General features: G+C 35.2%; 1 protein-coding gene across 1 annotated transcript in view; it reads left to right on the top strand.

Annotated features, from left to right (window-relative positions):
• The window catches only part of aacs (acetoacetyl-CoA synthetase), a 68,925-nt gene that overhangs the window by 22,170 nt on the left and 24,637 nt on the right, over positions 1 to 22,118 (top strand). The window contains exons 6-10 of the mRNA XM_056457479.1: positions 3,704 to 3,818; positions 3,915 to 3,996; positions 6,508 to 6,658; positions 10,028 to 10,108; positions 12,442 to 12,566. Coding sequence (XP_056313454.1) covers positions 3,704 to 3,818; positions 3,915 to 3,996; positions 6,508 to 6,658; positions 10,028 to 10,108; positions 12,442 to 12,566 — 554 coding nt within the window. The remainder of the gene's footprint in view (positions 1 to 3,703; positions 3,819 to 3,914; positions 3,997 to 6,507; positions 6,659 to 10,027; positions 10,109 to 12,441; positions 12,567 to 22,118) is intronic.

The raw sequence follows: 22,118 nt of genomic DNA, 5'->3' as shown, positions 1-22,118 counted from the left end.
ATATTGATAAATAATGTTATGATATCGGTTCTAACGTTAAGTTATGATTACATTGCCCCTTGTTACAGTTATGATATAGTTTGCCAGAAACTATGATATAGTTCTGCTGCGGTGCCAGAAACTTGTATTATTGTCAGCTAAGTGAACAAGTCGTTCATAACGGAGATTCATTCACAAACGAATCACTCCATCCGGTAGAATGAGAAGTGAAAGCAGGAGAGGGGGTGTGTTTCAGGACACGGATTAGATCAGATTTAACAGGGAGGGAGGATAATACATTTCCATGCACACAAACACATGCTCTTTGTTGGCAATGCCCCTGCGGTCACTGATTTATTGTTTTTGTTATTTAAAAAAATATTTGCATGCTGACCACCAGGAAAATTATCGGGAAAAAAATAGCTTAAAGAAGCTAATGATTTTGACCTTAAAATAATGTTTAAAAAATTAAAAACTGCTTTTATTTTATAGCCGAAATAAAACAAGTAAGACTTTCTCCAGAAGAAAAACTATTATAAGAAATACTGTGAAAATTTCTTTGCTCTGTTAAACATCATTTGGGAAATAAAAACGAATAATAATAAATTCAAAGAGGGGCTAATAATTCTGACTTCAACTGTGTATATCTCTGGCTCTGAATGGCCAGTCCTCCACTGCACCTTGGTCTCGCATTCATTCGCATTCAGGAGCACTACCCTGTACTAAAATGGTGGCTCTATTGATGCATTCCTTCCAATAGACAACAATACTGTAGGTGACATCTAGTGTATATATCTATGGCATCAAGTGCGAAGTGTCTTGAAGGGGGTAGGGCATGTCAGATACTGAGAGCATTTCATTGGTTATGATTTGATGAGAAACTGAAGTATGAGGTGACGTGAAAAAAATTGTTGCAAACCACAAACTACATTCTTTACTTTTTTATATTTTCTAAACGTGAATTTTGTCACTGCTTTGGAGCTCTATCTTATAGACATCCATAAAACTAACAACACTAATACTAACATCTAAAAAAAACTTTTATTTTTATTTAATGGGACATTTAACAATGTTGAAATTAAATTACATTAAGTTTAATGTTTATATTGTCTTTTTGATCAGTTTAGCACTTTCACTGAATAAAATTATGACTTTCTTAAAATTCTTTGAGCTGTATTGTTACACGGAAAACTCTCAGATAGCAAATAACTTCCCTTGCCCCCTTTATCGTCCTCCGTTACTAATCTAATCTAAAATAAATAACAACAGTCATTTGAAATGCTCTCAATGTGTATTAATGGATTCATTCGATGACAATGAAAAATCCTCTTTCTGTCAGCCGTTTCCAGATGTCGATTCTCAGATTTGGATGCGAGCTGAAAGAATGACTCAGTTTGCCCTCGGCTGCAGGCATTTCTGTACCAGACTGACCCCGCATTCTTATGCCCACATGCCTCATAGTTGCACTGTTGCTGTTTGAGTCATGAGCTTCCACTTTCTTCTGCTCTTATGTGCTTTTAAATGCACTCTATTTATCCCATATATATCGAAGTGAGTAAATATAAATAGATTATGTTCAGTTGGTCATAACATTAAACTTGCCAGCTCTTGTGTACGAGAAAAAGTAGGTCATCGAACCATCAATTCTGACTGTCTTCAAAAGTGTGTGTGTGACCTGTCAGCTATGCTCACTCGTATGCTCACCTGTCAGCTATAGACACTCGTACACACACTTTACCTCTCTCTGTGTGTGTGTGTGTGTGTGTGTGTGTGTGTGTGTGTGTGTGTGTGTGTGTGTGTGTGTGTGTGTGTGTGTGTGTGTGTGTGTGTGTGTGTGTGCGTCTCTCTCTCTCTCTCTCTCTCTCTCTCTCTCTCTCTCTCTCTCTCTCTGACGAGATTAAAGTGAGTGTAGACCCCCTCAGGGCTGTGGTTATTTCAGAAATAGGACAGGCTCCTGCAGATAAAGCAACATAGATTCACTGTTGCTTATTGACGAAAGCGAATTTAGTATGTATAGATGCGCTGCTGCCCTCTGTGGTTAAGACGAGGTACTACAACATTTGACTTCATTTAATTACAAAGAAAGAGACGTCTGTCGTCGTTCTATTTATTTATTTATTTATTTCTATGTAACGTGGAAAAAGTCTTTTCTGAACAATGTGGGTAACCAAACAGTTGCTTTACTTATTTGACTTGAATACTATGGTAACCAATACTGGGAGGCAGTATGGACCGGACACTGTTTGTATAACCACATTTTTTTCACTTTTGTTTGTCTTGTTTTGTGTTTATTAGAAAAATATAAAGCCCTACAGGTTTGAAAAATACTTGAGAGAGTGAATTATGACAGACCTTTCATTTTTAGGTAAACTGTTTCTTGAAGTGGTATCGATATTGATGTGTTATTGTGGCGACCCCTGATTAATAATGGGACTAAGCCGAAAAGAAAATGAATGAATGTACATTTTTGTATGTTTAAATGTCTAAACTGCTACTTTTGATTAGTTTAATGCAGTGTTTCTCAACCATGTTCATGGAGGCTCACCAGCACTGCATGTTTTGGATGTCTTTTTTGTCTGTCACACCTATTACTGGTCTGTTAGTCTCTGCTAATGAGCTGATGATCAGAATCAGGTGTGTTTGTTTAAGGAGACATGGAAAATGTGCAGTGCTGGTTGTCTTTCAGGAAGTGGTTGAGAAACACTGGTTTAATGTATCTTTACGGATTAGAAATATGAATTTTGTCAAAAAAAAATCCCCCCAAAAGGCCCCCACTGATCTCAACTTTTATAAATGTTTTATGTTTTCAGATTTTGGATGTATTTTTATCTAAATTACAGTAAATCAATGCAGCACATTTCAACATACTTTATAATGGTGTAAATTTTTACTGTTAAATTCATTCAGATTGATTGCATTCTTCCTGTATAAGCATCATTTAACATGATTGTATATACCTGAATCAAAATAATTATTTTTTAGTTTATTACCTACTGTGATGTAACAATTACATCATTTATTATATAATTGAATTAATGCTATAATTTATTGCATTTAAAATACTTAATTGTATTAAGAATATATACTTTTTGTACATTTTATAATGATCATCTTACAGTAAAAACATAAACAATCCTGTTTATAACACTAAAAAATACACTTTGCCTCGATTCGCTTGCTGATGTCTTCTGCAATGTCTGCTTTCCATCAAATGACTGTATTCATTTATTCTTTTTTAAAAATTGATTCATTTACAACATTTATTTCAACCATTTAATTCAAGTTTGCTTTTTTGTAGCTCAACAGTTAAAAAACAAAAGTTATGTTAAATTAGAAATGACAATCTCTGTGTAAAGGCATTCCTTCCAAAATTCCCCATAATTTTTCCTCTCTTCTTAGATGGGATGGAGGGCCAAATCAAAGGTTAATGTGGGCCAACTTTGGCCTGCGAGCCCTAGTTTGGGCATCTCTGCTCTATACTATTTTATTATATGTTTTGGTATTTTTATGTATTATTATTATTATTATTTTTAAACTTGGTACATCAACACAAATACACACTAAATAAGATATACTGTAAAAAATGTAATCATTTAGTGAATGCTAATAGACAACACATGGAATTAAACCAACTATAGAGCAATGATATGTGTCCCAGTCAGTTTAAAGCAGTATACTGGTAGGTGTTTTGCCTGTCATTCATGTTTTTGTTTTTCCTCTTCAGGGAGTTCTAGACAGGATTTCTCAGATTCAGCCCAAGCTGATATTCTCAGTAGCAGCTGTTGTGTATAACGGAAAACAGCATGACCATATGGAGAAACTCCAAAATGTTGTTAAAGGTACATATCTTTTCACACTGAGGTCAATATTACCCATCATGTTGTCCCGTTGGTATGTTTGCATATAATAGAGCCTCATGTTTTTTTCTGTCTCAGGTCTCCCTGACCTGAAGAAGGTTGTGGTCATTCCATACGTTCGTTCTCGACAAGAGACTGATCTCTCCAAGATTCCCAACAGGTCTGTACATCTCTGTGTGTTTGCTGTCATATAAATGTCTTTAACTTTTCTTTTATTGCTTTGGCGCGTTTTACATAATTAGTTAGTTAGTTAGTTAGTTAGTTTATATAGCACATTTTTACAGCACAATGTTGCCCAAAGTGTTAAGCACAATCAATACTAATTAAAATAACAAGTCCTACAGCACATGCATAACAATTAAACATAAGACAAACCGCACATTAAAAAGGCTCAAATGCTAAAGAACAAAGATGCAGTTTCAGAAGCTTTTTAAAAACAGATAAAGTTGGAGCGTGTCTAATATGGGGTGGAAGCTTGAGGGGCGATAACAGCAAAAGCCCGATCCCCACTTCGCTTACACTGGGACCTTGGTACAGAAGGAATAAACTGATCGGAATACCTTAGTGACCTACCAGGATTACATACATGTAGAACAATGATCTCAAACTCAATTCCTGGAGGGCCGCAGCTCTGCATAGTTTAGCTCCAACCACCCCCAACTCGCACCTACTTAATAGTCTCTAGTAGTCTTGAACAGCTTGATTAGTTATATCAGCTGTGCTTGATTAGGGTTGGAGCAAAACTGTGCAGAGCTGCGGCCCTCCAGGAATCCAGTTTTAGACCCATGATGTAGAATATCTGATAAATAATATGGTGCCAGACCATTTAAGGATTTCTGCATGTCCTAGATGTCAGTTAATGAATAATTCTGTTGTCTAAATGAGTGCAACTCTGAAACCAGTATTTTACATAAGAATCAAATGAACTGATGTGTTAGCTCTGTTACTGTATATATGCATTGGTTGATATGAATGATGTTTATTCTTCATTTTATTAATTTAAAACTCCAAAAACTGTTCAAATAAAACTGTATTGTATTGGTATCCTTTTCATGGATTAAAATATTAATAATTTGTTTAAATTTCTTTAATGATGAGAAATAATAAAATATTTATTTACTTATTTATTTGAATAAATAGCAGGGTTCATACGGTCATGGAAAACCTGGAAAATCATGGAATTTTGACATGGCATTTTCCAGGCCTGGAAAAGTTTTGGAAAAACAGAAACACAAGGCTTTGGAAAAGTCATGGAAACTACATTTACATTTAGTCATTAAGCAGACATTTTTGTCCAAAGTGACTTAAGCTGCGCTGCGGTCACACTAGACCCCTGCAAAATTCTTTCATACAGAGCTGCAAAAAGGGGCGGGGTAAACAATATTAGACATTAATAAAAGTGAGCGTTGCTCCATATTTTACATTTCTTATTTCAAATTATCTTTTATTGGGCTACCATAATCACATGATGTGATTTTGCAGGTAAGAATTCACTAAGCTTGAACTTTCGAATGCAGTAAAATGTGAAACTTGGCACACGTGCTTGAGTTTTCGGTCTGCCGCATTCGCATGCCTATGAATGGAGCGTTTATGGAGTGAAAAGTGCAGTGTGATCGCAGCTTTACAATAAAAGTAGTTTCACCTACTGTTACTAGTTTAACAAACTATTAATATTATCTAAAATTAATTTGACTAATATCTGTATATTGGAATGGAGGCTAATTGTTTTTACCTTTCTTGGCCAAAAACATGCTCTCACATTATTAATGCTGTGTAATCATCATCTATTTTACATAGATATAAAAATTTATTGAAACTATTGTGTGTTTTATGATATGCTGTAATAAATGTAAATTATTTATCACGTATATGTAGACATTACATAAAACATGAGGTCATGAAAATTGACTTGAAAGTCCTGGAAAAGTCCTGGAATTTTTGTAGTAAAAATGTGTATGAACCCTGAAATATTGATAAATAAGATTTTGGCTTGAGTTAAGACCAGTTGCCTACATAAAAATAAAAAAATAAAACCTAAAAGTAAACAAAATAAAGACAGAATTTTCATGCTGCAGTGGTTTGTCAATAGGTGTACGTTTGCCAGTAAAATAATAATGGGAAATACTGGGAAAAGATAAATATATATTTAAAAACTTATTGACAGTTGTGTAACTTTATTGCTAATTTAACAAAAGTCTTTTTGACTCCATTTTTGACTCCATGTGCTACTTTTACACTGGTTTGTTGCTTTACTTAATAAATAAAAGTGCATTTTTAATGGAATGTGTTTTGTAAAAAAAAGTAAATGTTATTTGATTATATGCAGTGGATGTTCTTGACGTCTTAAGGTCATCTGTGGTTTTAATAATTGCATTATAACTGTACTTTTTCTACTGCTGAATCACATATTGATTTATAATCTTACTTCTGTTGGAGCCTTCTGTGTGACTGAATGTACTTCTTGTTCTTTGTTGTTCTTTATTCATTAAACGCTTTGTGATTTGATCGAGAGCTTTAAAACATTTGACATTGATTGATTTAGCCAGACTAGTATGAAGTTGTTGTTGTGTATTATATCCCCTAACAGTGAGTGCTGCTGTGTTGAGATAAGAGCTGAAGTGGATGTGTCTGTTAGCACTCAGTCAGTCCTGACTCTATCTTATTCTTCTAGTGTTTTCCTCGAGGACTTTTTGGCCACCGGTAAAGAAGGGGATCAGGACCCTCAGCTGGAGTTTGAGCAGCTGCCCTTCTCTCATCCTCTCTTCATCATGTACTCCTCTGGCACCACAGGAGCTCCTAAATGCATGGTTCATTCTGCTGGGGTGAGCGTGTGTCTGTGTGCCTTCGTGTGTGTCTGTGTGTGAGTGTATACATTAATGTCTGTTGGTATGTGTCTGCGAGCGTGCGTGTGTGTAAGCGTGCCTCTGCGGGCGTGCATCTGCGAGCATGCGGGTGCGTCTGCAGGCATGTATCTGCTGGCATGCGTCTGCGGCCATGCGTCTGCAGGCTTGCGTGTGCGGCTGCAAGCACACGTTTGCGAGAGTGCGTCTGCGGGCATTCATAAATACAAATATTAGCAGCTACATTTTTATACCTGCCTAGGCAACTGACTATAATAAGATACATTTAAGCATTAAAAGGACCAAAACTGAACTGAAATCAGCTAATAATAAATACTTAAAAGTAATAATAAAAATGTCATATTAATATTGCTAAATTAATCAAAATTAGTTATAATTATTATTATAACAGTAATAATATATTGATTACTATATTATTACTGTTACAATAGTAATTTTAAAATAATTATATTTTTTATTAGTATTAATATTGTTGTGGGTGGAATGGTGTAGTTCAACTAAAATGTCAGTGGCATTTAATACAGTATCAGAGTTACTATTGTAAATATTTTTTAAAGTGTAAATTGTTTATTTTTCTGTAAACTTTTTTTTTTTTTTTAGGTTTACTTGTCTAGTTTTTTTTTTTTTTGGTGTGTGTATTTTTGTTGTTCCAGTGTATTTATATTTTTGCAATATATATTTGGCTTGTTTAATTATTTCAATTTAATACATTTTTTAAACCAGTTAATCCTATTTTAAGTAATAAAAGTTATGTTTTTTTTAAGGTGTTAGATTTAGTTTTAGGTATTCATAATAGTCTACCAAGTTCACACCTGGTCTGCATCTTGAATTGCTGCGTAATTTTCAGATTTCTGTACATTTATGCCATCACAAAAGGTAAAATGTTTAATTTATCTTTCCTTCCGAACACATGCTGGTCATCATCACATGAAAACTGTCTGAACTCAGCCACAAACACCACTAGATGGCAGTAAGAGGCAGCATTAAACCTTACTATAAGCCAGATGCAACTGGGATGAGCAATTATGTGCACCATTCTCACTCCTTCTGAAAGCATTTCCTGTATAATCCGAACATTAGGGACACAGCAGCCCTCATGGGTGCGAATCAACCTTTTGTCCCAAATATATGGGTTTAGCACAGGTTGCACGCAAAATTCAAGAAAGGGAAAAGTAGTGCTTGAGCTTCAGTTGTTTGCATATCCGTTTTGTGTGTGCGTGTGTGTGTGTTTTATTTTTCACAGATTTTCCCTTCAGCCTTTGCGGCATTTGTGTCTGACACCTCTCTTGTGTGCTAGATAATTAGAGCGCTGTGTGTATGAAAACACAAAATCACACAAATGTACACATGCAGCTGCATTTCTCTCAATGTAGATCAATGTTCTGTATGCTATTTTGAAAACACTACTCCTGTTATGGCAGTTAGTGAATGAATGAACACACTCGTGATCATTGCTTCTGTTAGAATATGTGTTAGAGGAATGTTATAACGCTGTCAGTGCATGGTTTAAGAAAAAAGGAATGTGATTGGGCTTTTTTTTTTTTTTTTTTTTTGAAAAAATTTTTATCCCTGAAGTGTTGCTGATTCTTAATAATTAGGTCATTCACTACTTGCCAGAAAACCTCTGAACGTATGACATCAGCACAACAGAAAGAAAGAACAGCATTTGAGAATCAGAATCACACAATCTACGTACTTTTCGAATAATTGAATAATGCTTGTCTTGTAAATATTTTTTACAGCAACTAATCTTTTGACGCTCCACTGAAGTGCCTTGAAATTTGCATTTTTGTTTGGTGTGTGATGTATTTTTAACTGAAACATGAAGGCAGGGCCTTTTTTTTTCTGTTTATTGTTTTTTGCTTATATTTGGAGATGTTTAAGTGAACCTTATATATGAACACTCAGTTAATTGTGAATAAGTGACCGATTTCAGCCACGTATTGTTGATTGGTCAGAAGATCTGTTGAGAAGCTTAAGTGTTTGTTGATGTCATAAAAAAAATCTTAATGCATATTTCAGTGTCTCCTCGATGTAACATTTTGCACGATAACGTACTGGATCAGGTCCAATACATAGAGGTGCATGCACGAGTGGTTGATGCTAGAAGCGATAATTTATTAAATTAATTATTAAATTACTGTTTACATTGTGTGTGATAAATGTCTACATCTACCCCAACCTTAAACCCAACCCTCACAGTTATAAACTTCTACATCTACCACAACCCTAAACCCAACCGTCACTGTCATTAACGTTTACAGCTACCCCAACCTAAAACCCAACCCTCACTGTTATTAATGTTTACAGCTACAACTACCCCAACCCAATACCCAACCCTCACTGTTATTAACGTCTACAGCTACATCTACTCCAACCCAAAACCCAACCATCACAGTTACAAACATCTACAGTACATCAACCCCAACCTAAAACCCAACCCTCACTCTTATTAGTGTCTACAGCTACAACTACCCCAACCCAAAACCCAACCCTCACTGTTATTAACATCAACATCTATATCTACCCAAACCTTAAACCCAACCATCATAGTTAACGTCTACAGCTACAACTACCCCAACCCAAAACCCAACCCTCACTGTTATTAACGTCTACAGCTACTTCTACCCCAACCTAAAACCCAACCCTCACTGTTATTAAGGTTTACAGCTACATATACCCCAACCCAAAACCCAACCCTCACTGTTATTAAGGTTTACAGCTACAACTACCCCAACCCAAAACCCAACCCTCACTGTTATTAATGTCTACAGCTACATCTACATCTACCCCAACCCAAAACCCAACCATCACTGTTATTAATGTCTACAGCTACATCTACCCCAACCCAAAACCCAACCCTCACTGTTATTAATGTCTACAGCTACATCTACCCCAACCCAAAACCCAACCCTCACTGTTATTAACGTCTACAGCTACATCTACCCCAACCTAAAACCCAACCCTCACTGTTATTAATGTTTACAGCTACATCTGCCCCAACCCAAAACCAAACCATCACTGTTATTAACGTCTACAGCTACAACTACCCCAACCCTCACTGTTATTAACGTTTACAGCTACGACTACCCCAACCCAAAACCCAACCAAAATTTGAATGCTTATGTCTTCTAAATACAAAGGTTGCATTTGTTTTGAAGCACACTGCTTTATAGGTAACCTAAAGACACAATGATACTAACCCCTGAAAAACTTTGATTTTTTTTAGTAAGTGTGTGAAGTTTAGTAGTTCTAGAGTACGGTGTGAGTTTCTCTTAACCCGGATCAGTGACTAACTCAAAGTTTGACCCTTTTTCTTTTTTTCCCCAGGGCACTCTCATCCAGCATCTTAAAGAACATGTTCTCCATGGCAACATGACCTACAATGATGTCATCATATATTACACTACGGTATGTATCAGGGACCTTAGATACTTTAACCACACCTTCATTTGGGAAAATGTTATATCTCCAGTGAAGTTAATTCAAAAGTAGCCATTTATTATAGTAATTGCTTACGTTTTATATAGAGCTTTTCTGAGCACTCGTAACACTTTAGAAATTAGCAGGGGAATCTCCTCAACCACCACTAGTACTCTAATGGATTTTTTTTTCTTCTTTTTTATACATATGCACTTTGAAGTCTATAACATTAGGTTCAAACTGAATTGAACAAAAATGTAAATCCTACATGAAAGTTGTTCCAATTGAATCCAAAACAAGACTTTGGGTTTAAGTGTGACTGGGGGATTTCATTTTTGAATGAATCATATGACCGATTCAATTTATTGCTGGTGGTTTTAGTGTCATTTATTTATCTCTGACTGATAAACTAGCCAAGGTGGCAGCATAAAAACATACTCAAGCTAAATATTGCTGAATTGTTGTGTTGTCTGTTAATGCCTGTTAAGAGTTTTTCTATTTTAAAATATTTCATTTTTGTTTCAAATTCCTTTTGTGGCAAAGCTTGATTTTGAGCAGCACGTTATCTTTCAGAAATTATTTTATTATAGAAATTTGGTGCTCAAGAAACTTTTCTTATTGTTGAAAAATGTTTGATGAATTAGATGTTTGAAAGGACTTGTTTATTACAGGGTATTCGCGGGGTCTTAGGGTGCTTTCACACCTAGACTTTTGTATCGAAACCTGACGCATTTCTCCTGTTAACGTGGTTCATTTGGCATATGTGAAACCAGCAATCGCGCTCAGATCTGCGCCAAAACAATCAGTCCGAGATCGCCTGATTGAGGTGCTCTCGGCTCGATTGAAACAAACTCTTGAGCGGATCCATTGTAGTGAGAAAGCAATACGATCCAACAAACTAACGAACCAGGCTATATCACAGTGTATTATGGATTTATAATAGGCATATATATGGCTATAAGAAGAGAGAATGATGATTAGGGCACGATGTCATCATTCCTATTGGTAAATGTGCGTTTCATGTCTAATACGAAAGTGAAAGCATGCTGAACCATTAACTAGAGCTGTTTATCCATTAGGAAAATTGACTGAACTGCTGTCTTGGTGTATCTGTTATTTCGCTCTATAATGTAAAGCCTGTAATGCATACGACAACAGCTATGTATGAGAGAGTCTTACCTCTGATTTATATTTGGTGACTATGTCTGTGGGTGTCACCATTTAAAATTAATGCGCAGCTTTTCGCTTATGTCTTATTGCTCATCATCACAAATTAAAATAAGGACGCAAGACAGCTGAGCGGGAATAAATTAACCGTAGAAGAGTGTGACGAGTTTACTTGCACGTGACCTGTTTTTAGCTATTTTGGTCCGTTTAGAAACTTTGCTGTGTGAAAGTTAACCACACCAAGAACAAAGATACATTGTAAAAATTCTAATCCCTGTTTGGAAAAAAACAATCGATCTACAGGTGTGAAAGCACCCTTAAAAAGTCTTAACTTTTTAAAAATAGCATGTAATTACTTTCCCTACAGTAACATTTCTTTAAAAGTTCTCCATTTATTTACTGCTGAAAATACTGACCTGACCTAGATTTTTTATTATTATTAAATTATTATTATTTTTATTGTATTATTAAATGGATTAAATTATAATCATTTTTGATGGGGCAAGTGAAAATCTTTTCCAGCTGGGATATTCAAATAAAATCCTCAGCATTTAGCCCTGTATAAATCTGAAATTTATTTTATAATGATCTTAATGTCTTCAATTTAACTTGGTGAAACCTGCAGAAACCCTGTATTAAAAGTATATATATTTTTAAAAGTCTCTCCTTTACTACAGACTCCAAACCACAGCATGTAAATTGTTTACTTCTATGACCTGTGCGTGCGTGCGTGCGTGCCTATGTACCAGACCACCCCCACAACCTTGGTTATTACAATAAAAAAAGCAATTTCAAAACAGTGATTTCAAGAAGCAGAAATGTTATTAGATTTTGACGAGAAATTATAAACAAACTACTCCCCCCCCCCCTCATACACTGATTGATCAGACACAATAACTCCAAAGACATTTATTAACAAATCAGGTCAACATCTAATTCCATGACATCTTTGATGGGATAACTTATTTCTCTCTGTGTCATTAGTCTACAATATCTAAATAGAGCAGTCTAATATTGAGTCATATCTGGATAGAAACACATTTTTGAACACTGTTTGTGGAGTAGTTGGTGTGTTTACATAACTTGTATCCTCTGAACCAATCTAACAGCAGATCTCTCTCTCTCTCTCTCTCTTTCTTTTTTAATCTGCGCAGACTGGCTGGATGATGTGGAACTGGCTGATTTCCTCTCTCGCTGTTGGAGCTTCTGTGGTCTTGTACGATGGCTCTCCTCTTGTTCCTAGTGCCAATGTGCTGTGGGACCTTGTGGACCGTCTTGGGTAAGTTTGTGTGTGCGTGTGTGTGTGTGTAAGACATTTCCAATGAAGGTGTCACAAGAGCTTCAGTTGTTCTCTTTTTTTTTTTTTTCCCTTCTTCCTCATGCCCCTGCTGTAATTGGCCGAGGTGTGGCAGTGTTTATCACCAGCATCTGCTGAGCCCTTTGTGTAAATGACACCACATCAGCACGTCACCCTGATTTAAAGAGACTGGTCTAATTGGCCACCTCTAATGTGGCATCGAGCTCCTTTCAGAGTTCACCTGTTATTGATCACAAATAATCGAAGTGCAACAGACACCAGAGTTCATCTGAAACACACCTGATGTGTGTGTGTGTGTGTGTGTGTGTGTGTGTGTGTATGTGTGCACACGTTTGCTCCTTTTCAGCTCTCTTGGCTGCTGGTGGAAGCCTCTATTCTTAACTTTCATTGTCTCGCCTCTTCCCAAGAGGCAGACAATAGAGACATTTTTGCAGCAGCTTTGGGGAAAAGCCAAAAACACACACAGACATTTTCATTACATACCAGACCCATGTGTGCTACTCGAATCATTGCAGAGATTTTATTTATTTTTTTAGATTTTACGTAAGGCTGTCAATCAGTTATGTAATTGAAGATGTATTTAAACGTATCATATTTATAATATCTTATTTTATTCATCACATATTTTATCAATCATGCTAAATTAGATATTATTCAAAAGTGTAAAAATTTTTTTTTTCGTTTCCATCTTGTAAAAACAGCTTAAAATTGGCAATTGTTCAAAACTAACATCAATATGGTACAGTAATATATTTTAGCGTGTTCATTCCTCTTTTGAGGATTGTCAAGTTTCATAGTGTAAAATTAAGGCCCAATCCCAATCCTACCCCTTAGCCCTTCCTCATACCCCTTGTCCCAATTCTCTTTAGCTTGAAGGCTAGGGGGAAGGGCTAGATAGCCCTTGAAACAGAGATTTTTTATTTATTTATTTTTTTCAGGACCACACTCGAAACCAAGGGGTACAAAAATGTCCCAAATACACCAGCTAAAACAGCAGCATGGCTGCACACGGAAGCCAGGAGATGCACAAATTACAATTTTTTTGTCATTAACACAATTTTTTACAACAAACAAGCACATGCTTTAATATATTCATAACCGCGCTTGTGTTTTACCGTCATGGTTAAAAAAAAAACGCTAAAATAAAACCCACTAAATTTCGCTATCTGTAATCCATAATCATATCTCCTGTACAGCAGTCCTACAACATTCTGTCACTCGATGACACTCGAATACTCTGTCAGAAAAGTCTAGTGGCTGGGAATGAGCTTCTTACAGTGTCTGCTATAATGTTAATGTTGTTTTTGGTGTGTTTACATAGATGAATATGGTCACAGTATAAATACACAGTACAGTTACGATCTTATTGTCAGATTATATCATCATGATAACATAATATATACCTTCAGTGATTTCCTGAAGATAAATACCAAAAAATAAAGCAACTGGAATAACTGCAGCAGTCGCTATCGTCGATCTTATATGAAGCAAGAAATCGCGATGACATATGATGACGTGTGCACCTGCTGTAGTGCTGTCCCATTTTTAGGGGTAAATTTTAAGCCCTTCCCCTTAACACTCTGTTTCAAGGGCCAAGGGGAAGAGGTAGGGGTGGAAAAATAGAATTGGGATTGGGCCTAGTATATAATTTTTTTTTTTATTTTTTTTTTATTTCTAATCCTTTCAATCACATATAGTCGGAAATAACTGATGCTGTTGGTGTCGGTGTTGTGATAAATACACTGTAAAATGTGATTTGTTCAACTAATTGCTTTAAAAACAACTGGTTTACTTAAAAAATAAACTTCAACTAATTGCCTATTACAGTGTAGAAGTATAAGTAGTAAATTGATTTGAGTGTTATTAGAACCTCAATTTTTGTGATATCAACTTCAAATTTGGTACATATCTTGGTTAGACATATGACTGATTGTATTTAATTTATGATGTAAAAAATACTTATTTTTGTTTCTTTATGGTAAACTTAAACTTCTATAACAATATTTTTCAATTTTATTTAAAAAAAAAAAAAGGCCAGTGTGAAAGCACCCTTACATTCTGATATGTCACAGTAAAAGTCTTACTGACCCCAAACGTTTGAACCATGGGCTTGATATACCGATTTAAATTAATTGGAAAAAGACCCTAAATAAAGATCTAATATATTACATAACAGTGTGACATAAAACCTCGAATGCACAGCAAAATTACTTTTCAAAATCTGTTCATTCTCAAATAATTTACCAGCACTTTACAGTCCACGATTCACACACAATCCCTTCTTTTATCTTTATTTTAATACTATTTTAATAAATGTTGAGTTGTGGACATGCTTGTCATTAGTCATTTTTCGACACTGCGTTCAGTTCCAAGCAGTTGCACTTTGTCTGGTTGTTTTTATGCAAGAATGTGTCCTGTGTGAGCTGACTGTGAGCAGCCTGCTCTCTCTTTGTAAATGTGATTTGGCGAGACATGTTGTGTCTGTAGTGGCAGCAACAGAGTTTCAGGCTTAATTTGCTCTAATGTGGTATTTCTTAGGCAAGCTTAATTGCGTTAGATTTTTATCACATTGTTTGTGCATGTGCACTTGATGAATGTGTTAAATGAGCAGTCTTCATTTTGAAAGGCAGCTCTGGGTTGTGTTTATGGCTGTTCACTTCTGTCTTTCTGAGTTTGGCTTTGAGTTAGAGCCCTGTTGGTGACACCAATTAAGTTGCTCCTCTGGGCATGAGGGTTTATTTAGAGTTTATTGAGATAATAAAAAGATGGTTGCGTTTAGTGGCGACACCATTATTGATTATAATAAATCAAACTGTTTTTCAGTTTTCCATTTTTGTTTTGTAGTCAAATAATTCTCATTCTTCAGGGAAAAAAACAAAAGACTAAAGGCTCGCACACACTGGGACACTTTTCGTTTGCGTTTATCATCAGCGTTTTTTTCCACATTCAAACGAATTCAGTGAATGTTTTTATTTATTTATTTATATTTTTTTTTTTTCACTGGCGTCGAGCAGAAGAGTATGCAAAATCACTCCTTGGCGTTAGATGGCGCTTAATAAAAAACAGAAAGACCCCGGTGCACATGGTGGCGCTACACAACTATAAGCTTCTGACACCTGCTTGTAACACAGAAGAAGAAAAAGAGAGAAAGCTGACACTCTTGTTGTTCACACGCAAGCGTCCCGGTGTGAACGGGCCTTTAAACTGTATGCTTGCATTCATTTTTAGGTTTAATTTTCAAATGTCAAATTGCCCATTACCAGCTGATTCAATTCAAATTTATTTGTATAGCGCTTTTAAAGTTTTATTGCATTACAGTCAATATCAGAAAGGTTATTAGTTACTATAAGATTCTTAGTTACTAATAACTTGAACTAATAACTAATTACTGATAACTTTAACAGTTAAAGTTATTATATAAAAGCATAGTTAATCTGCAGTTAAATATTGTATAGGTGATGTTTAAATGTAGATGTTAAATGAAGTCAGAGTTCAGCTAAATTCCCTCCATTTAGGGCTACTCGATATTGGGGAAAAATACATTGCAATATTTAGCTTTTCGCAATATATATTGCGAAGTCTATTTCACCATATTGCAGTGATTTTGTAGTATAGTGCATCTGCGTTGAATACCTGAGCAATATCTAGGCCCACACAGAATCTGCGCGCGCAGAATTCCGCAGATTTTCCGCAGAATTCCGCAGAATTCCGCAGATTTTTATCCTATCATTAATTCTGTTTATTTACTTGAGTTAATGTGTGTAAATCTATATTTATTCACTTTTCAAATTAATTACAGGAATATTATTGACTAATATGAAAATGTCCATTTGATTTCAATTCAATTCAATTTACCTTTATTTGTATTGCTCTTTTACAATGTAGATTGTGTCAAAGCAGCTTCACATAAAAGATCATAGTAAATTGGAACAGTGTAGTTCAGTTTTTAAGGTTTAAGTTCAGTTCAGTTGAGCTCAGTTCAGTGTGGTTTAATAATCACTACTGAAAGTCCAAACACTGCAGAGCAAATCCATCGATGCATCTTTTAGTAGACTTAGTAGAATATGAGAGACGTGCTTTGTTTTCCAAATAAAGTGAATCTAATTGGATTTGCATTTTTAACAATAAATACAAGTTAAAAAGATAATATTTTTTATTTCACATATTAAGGTTTTAGTTATGATGCTCCCGAATTCTACAGATTCCGCAGATTTTTATCAAAATTCTCAGCAGAAAAGGCAAAAAATGTCTGCAGATTCTGTCTGGTCCTAGCAATATCAAACAAGTAGCAGTGCGTCCCACCAGTGCTGATATACAGCCGCATCGCAATGCTACTCGTGTGATATTGCTTTTTTTTTATTTTATTTTATTATTTTTTTTTTTTTACAACAGTTTGACAGCATAATTGTGTATATAAAAAAGAAAATCAAACACTGAGAGTCTAAAAACCCTTTTGTACTTTCTTCCGCCATTCATTCACATCTGCAGCTGATGTCAGAACAGCAGAAACTGTTGCAACTTCACCAACATCACTTTAGAGCTAGTTTTTGTATGATTCTCATATCGCATCTAAAACCACGTTGTTTACAGATTTAAATGCGTTTGTGAGCTTGCAATTCACTGTCGTTTGTCGTTGCTATGGCCACCGTCAGCTGTTCCTACAAACGTGCGGCAGTCAAGTTTCAAAGTGGTTCAGCTTTTGCCACTGTGTAGATTAATACTGAATATGTGTCATGATTAAGAATAGAGCAATATGCTGGTGTTTAACTGCTCTGCTTTAATGAACTCCTGCATTGGGCTCACACATACACTCTGCACTCTTGACTACTTTAAAATTGTTAATAAGCTGTGGTGGGCATTTCTCTCTGTCTCACGCTGAATGCAGTCAACCAATCAGCACAGATTAGCATCGAATTTGGGATCAAATGAATGCTGAACGAATCATATGGGAGTCGTTGGGATAATTAGGTAAAATTAAATGCATATTATAAGACAATGAAAGTGTTTTTGTTTTTTTACCTTGCATGCATATCAGATTGTTGTTTCAGAATCAGAATCAGAATCAGTTTTATTGCCAAGTGTGCTTCACACACACAAGGAATTTGTTTTGGCTACAGAAGCTTCCAGTGTACATAAAGTGACAACACAAAATAAACCTGAAAAAATAAACTAATAATAATAAAAGAAGATAAACATTAAACAGATGCGGTTAGTGAAGAAACCTGGATGTTGAGTTGTATGTACAGATTGTTATAAATATACAGGTTATAAGGTGCTGTGTACAAGTGCGAATGTAGAGAGTATTGCATTGTATATTGATATAAGGTGCTGTGTACAAGTGCGTATGAGAAAGTATTGCACATATTTATTGCACAGTAGGGGAATATTTAACTGTTCATAAGGTAGACAGCCTGAGGAAAGAAACTTGAGAACCTCAAAACCAAATTATGACCTTTTTTAACACATAATAGGGGCTCTTTAAACATCCTAATGGACCATTTGCGTGCTGTACTAACTAGTTTCAAGCATAGCCTTTTAACTGAGTAAACGCTTAGTTTAATCAAATTAAATCATTTAGTTCAAACTTGTTTTAGACTTGTTTAAAATCTGTCCATCCTGTCCTAACTCATGTCCACTATTCTGACCACTGAGAGGGCAGTAATGAGCAGTAGCCAATGAAGATGCAGGAGAAAGCATGGCAAAAATAAACCTCAATAGGAAACCAATAGGAAAACCTCAAATTGTTCCCCTCATCTCACTTCAACTTTTTTAAAGCTCTGTTTCTTATTTTTCCCATTCCCAAAATGACTGTGAGCTCCTTTTCCCTGTAGTCTGTTTTCATGTTGTCACGAAAAAAAAATATATACTCTTGTTGCCCTAAAAGATTACGAGGGAATATATTGTGGGATTCTCTCTAAAATCAGTTTGTGTATAGAAACAGTCCAGGCTCTATTTGATCATTCGGTCCCAATTCGTATACATTTGCATTTGTGACACAAATAGAGACAAATAAAGTTTACATTTACCCCTTTTGCAGATGAGGTAGAATTTTTCCTTGATGTCCAGCGCATGGTGAATAAAACATGATGAATGCTCTCGCTTTCTCTCTCTTTAGTTCCTGTATGTTCAGTCGTACAAATATACTGATCCCGGATTAGCTTTTATCTGGTGTCGCTCCTCTTTTAGATTAATTATGTCCAATGTTTACAAGTGATCAATATTCAATCAGAGGGCAGAGACGGTGTCCGTGTTGATGAAGGAAATGTGTTTAGGAAAACCTGTTCTGGACAAAGAGCCATTGTGATGCTTGGTGATGCTAGACAACACTTTCTTTTTCCGATATTGTCGCTATTGGGGAAAACATTGCTGCTTTGTTTCCTTTCATAAAGTAGAAGTGGCTAGGGCTGAGCAATATACCATTTGAGTATCCATATCGCAATGTGTGTATCTGCAATAGTCACATTGCAGGATTAGATTTATTAAATATTAAAAACGTATATTATTAAACATTATTACTTTTGAAATTATTTATACAATGATGGCCCTGTTATTTTACAATTAGTTGTTTTTTTTTGGTTTGTAATTTATTATAATAATGCAAATGCACTGCATAGAAAAAAAACTTGATCGTCCCAGTTGATCTAAATGAATGACATCTTTCAAAATAGAGCTATTCAAGTCATCCGATGAAATTATATAGATATCGCAACAAAACAAACTATCGCAATGCCAGATTTTTCCAATATCGTGCAACCCTACAGGAATGGAATGAAGTTAAGTGCAATTCAGTGTAGGTGGAATACTTCACCCATTGATTGAGGCTAAACCACAATTGGCGGTTTGATGGTTTATTGGTGGTATTTTAGGATGTTGTTGTAGGGCTGGGCGATATTGCAAAAAAATTACCATGATATCATGTTTTATATCATTCGATACCGATAATTATTAAATATTTTTTAACAATACATTTAGGAATATTAGGATTTTTTTTTTAATTTAACTACTTTATTTTAATTGACCAAGATTATTAAGGCAAATACCTTTAATAGTCAAAACCAAAAATATTTAAACAAAGTATCTGATCTAGCATTGCTTCCAAGGCACGCGCTCAGCAGCCACATTTTAATAAAACGATAGCACTTTATAGCGAATCTTTTTTTTTAAATTGATTTTGACAATGGTGATTGGTGAATAAATATCGAAACCGATTTTATTGCCCTGCCCTATATTGTTGCTACCTTGATTTCCTGTCATAAATGAAATAATAAAAATAACAAATTTTGCCGTAATTACTTATAATTTATGGTTGGTCTCGAAGAAGCAAACAATAGCTGTTTCCATGCATTTTGGAATGTCACATAAAAAACCTAAGATGTGCATGATTTTTTTTTTATCTGATAAGAAAAACGCATAAGACGCAATTCGATACAATTCGATAAAAACGCTTTTATCGAATAAATTCCAGTTTGGGCATAAAAAATGTTACGTGATTTTGTTTTCAGAGATCATGTGATGATAAAATGTAGCATTAATGGGCAAACGAGCGGGCCGGCTGTCACCTCAGTGGTTCATTATTATTATTATTATTATTATTATTATTATTATTATTATTATTATTATTATTATTACTTCCTGAACTATCTTGAGCATCTGTGCTCCCAAAAAGCATCTCAAGCCTTAAAGTCATTTATTATAAAAGAGAAAGACTCACACAGCTTCTCCTACCTCAGCGAATTCTGTTTTTCTTTTTGATATTTGGCGCCAGTTTATCCAGAAGTGAAGATTTAGTTCTGTTTGACTCATTAGATAGAAACTCAACATTATATGCAAGTCTTTTATGCAATATTGCAGTTTTGCGCATAAATTTAATTCGCATCTTTGGATGGAAACATAGCTACTGACTAACTTTTTACAACTAAAAGACTGTCTACTCATATTTTGTGATGGTAGTCTAGATTAATTATATTTGCCTGGCTTTTTACTTCTAGTGGTCAAAACTGCAATAAAGATAGCATGCATTCTTATCTCATTTGTCAGTAAATTATGTTCAAGAAGCCAAAATTAAATAATCGTAATATTTAGACAAGCTTGACTGCTATGGAAATTAGAAAATGAACAATGTCCTTACAATCTTGTTCTAGATTAATTATATTTGCTTGAGTTTTTACTTCTAGTAGACAAAACTGCAACAAAGATGGTATGCATTCTTCTCTCATTTGTCATTAAATTATGTTCAAGTACTGTCGTAGTTTCAAGCCTTTCCGTAAATTAACCACAAATCAGACAGGAGGTTTTGAATACCAGAAAATAGACTTTATTAAGACATAATAAAGCCGAGTTGTCTGAAAACAGCCCTACAGCACAACCTGAAGTCTCCCCTAGATCATCTTAAGTGTTTTGTGTTCTGTGTATATTTTATACAGTTTCTCTGCCCCACCTCTAGCCACTTCTGGCCATCTTTGGATAGGTTTTTACTTCACTGAAAGGTTAAGTATATGTTTAGGTGGTCCTGTGACATTTATCTGTTATATTCTTGGCTCTCTGCCCATCTGGCTCAGGTTTAGGTTTACATTCCAGTGTTGCCTTTAAAAAAATTTAGGTATGGTTATATGGGTTTACATACATTGTCATGGTGATGCATTAACTTAATAATATGTTACTCACTCTCCTGAATGCCTCTTACACGTACCGCTTCATATGAGTATTTAACATATATAATCAGTGCTTTACATATTCAGTTATTCTACAGCATACAGTAGCGTACATGCATAGCAGGCTCCGACACCTCTGTGGGCTCATTTTACACACACAGACACACACACACCACAGTTTATTTAGTTTACACATTTGCATTTTTAGAGAATACTTTGAGAATAAAAAAAATCTTCTTCAGTAGGCAAAATTAAATAATCGTAATATTTAGACGAGCTTGACTGCTATGGAAATTAGAAAATGAACAATCTCCTTATAATCTCATTGAGTAGACTGTAGTAAATCAGGCATTTGTGATGCCATACACGGAAGGAAGTCATCAGTGGTTGGTCATGTCAGTAGACTGGCTTTTTTCTTTTTTTGTTTCTCATCCTGACTGAGATCTTGCTTGTGAAATCACGTTCCATTTCATTTCATATAGAATGCTTTCTTACATTCTAAATGACCCATTACTAACCGGGCCTTGCCAGCTGCCACCATACACGCACAAGCAGGACGTTGTCATGGCACCAGTCCACAAAACGGATGTCTGTTTTGGACATTAGAGAGACCGAATGACAAACGAGTTCATAAATGAAAGTCACAAATGAGCTTCTGATATTTTGCACATAAAATATCCAGCGTTTTTAAATAAAATCAAAATGTAAAGTTTTTGTCATTGTGTCTGAATGTAAAATGAGTTTTTGCTCTGTACTTAATACGCATTGATGTACAGATATAGACATTTATATTTTAATGCTTTCCTTGTTGTAATTGTCGGTTCATTTAGCTGTGGTGACCCCTGATAAAGTGGGGATTAAA

This window comes from Danio aesculapii, chromosome 5, assembly GCF_903798145.1.
Source record: "Danio aesculapii chromosome 5, fDanAes4.1, whole genome shotgun sequence".
Lineage (NCBI taxonomy): Eukaryota > Metazoa > Chordata > Actinopteri > Cypriniformes > Danionidae > Danio > Danio aesculapii.
Note: the sequence above shows the minus strand (reverse complement) of the source record. Positions and strands in the feature narration are given on the sequence as shown.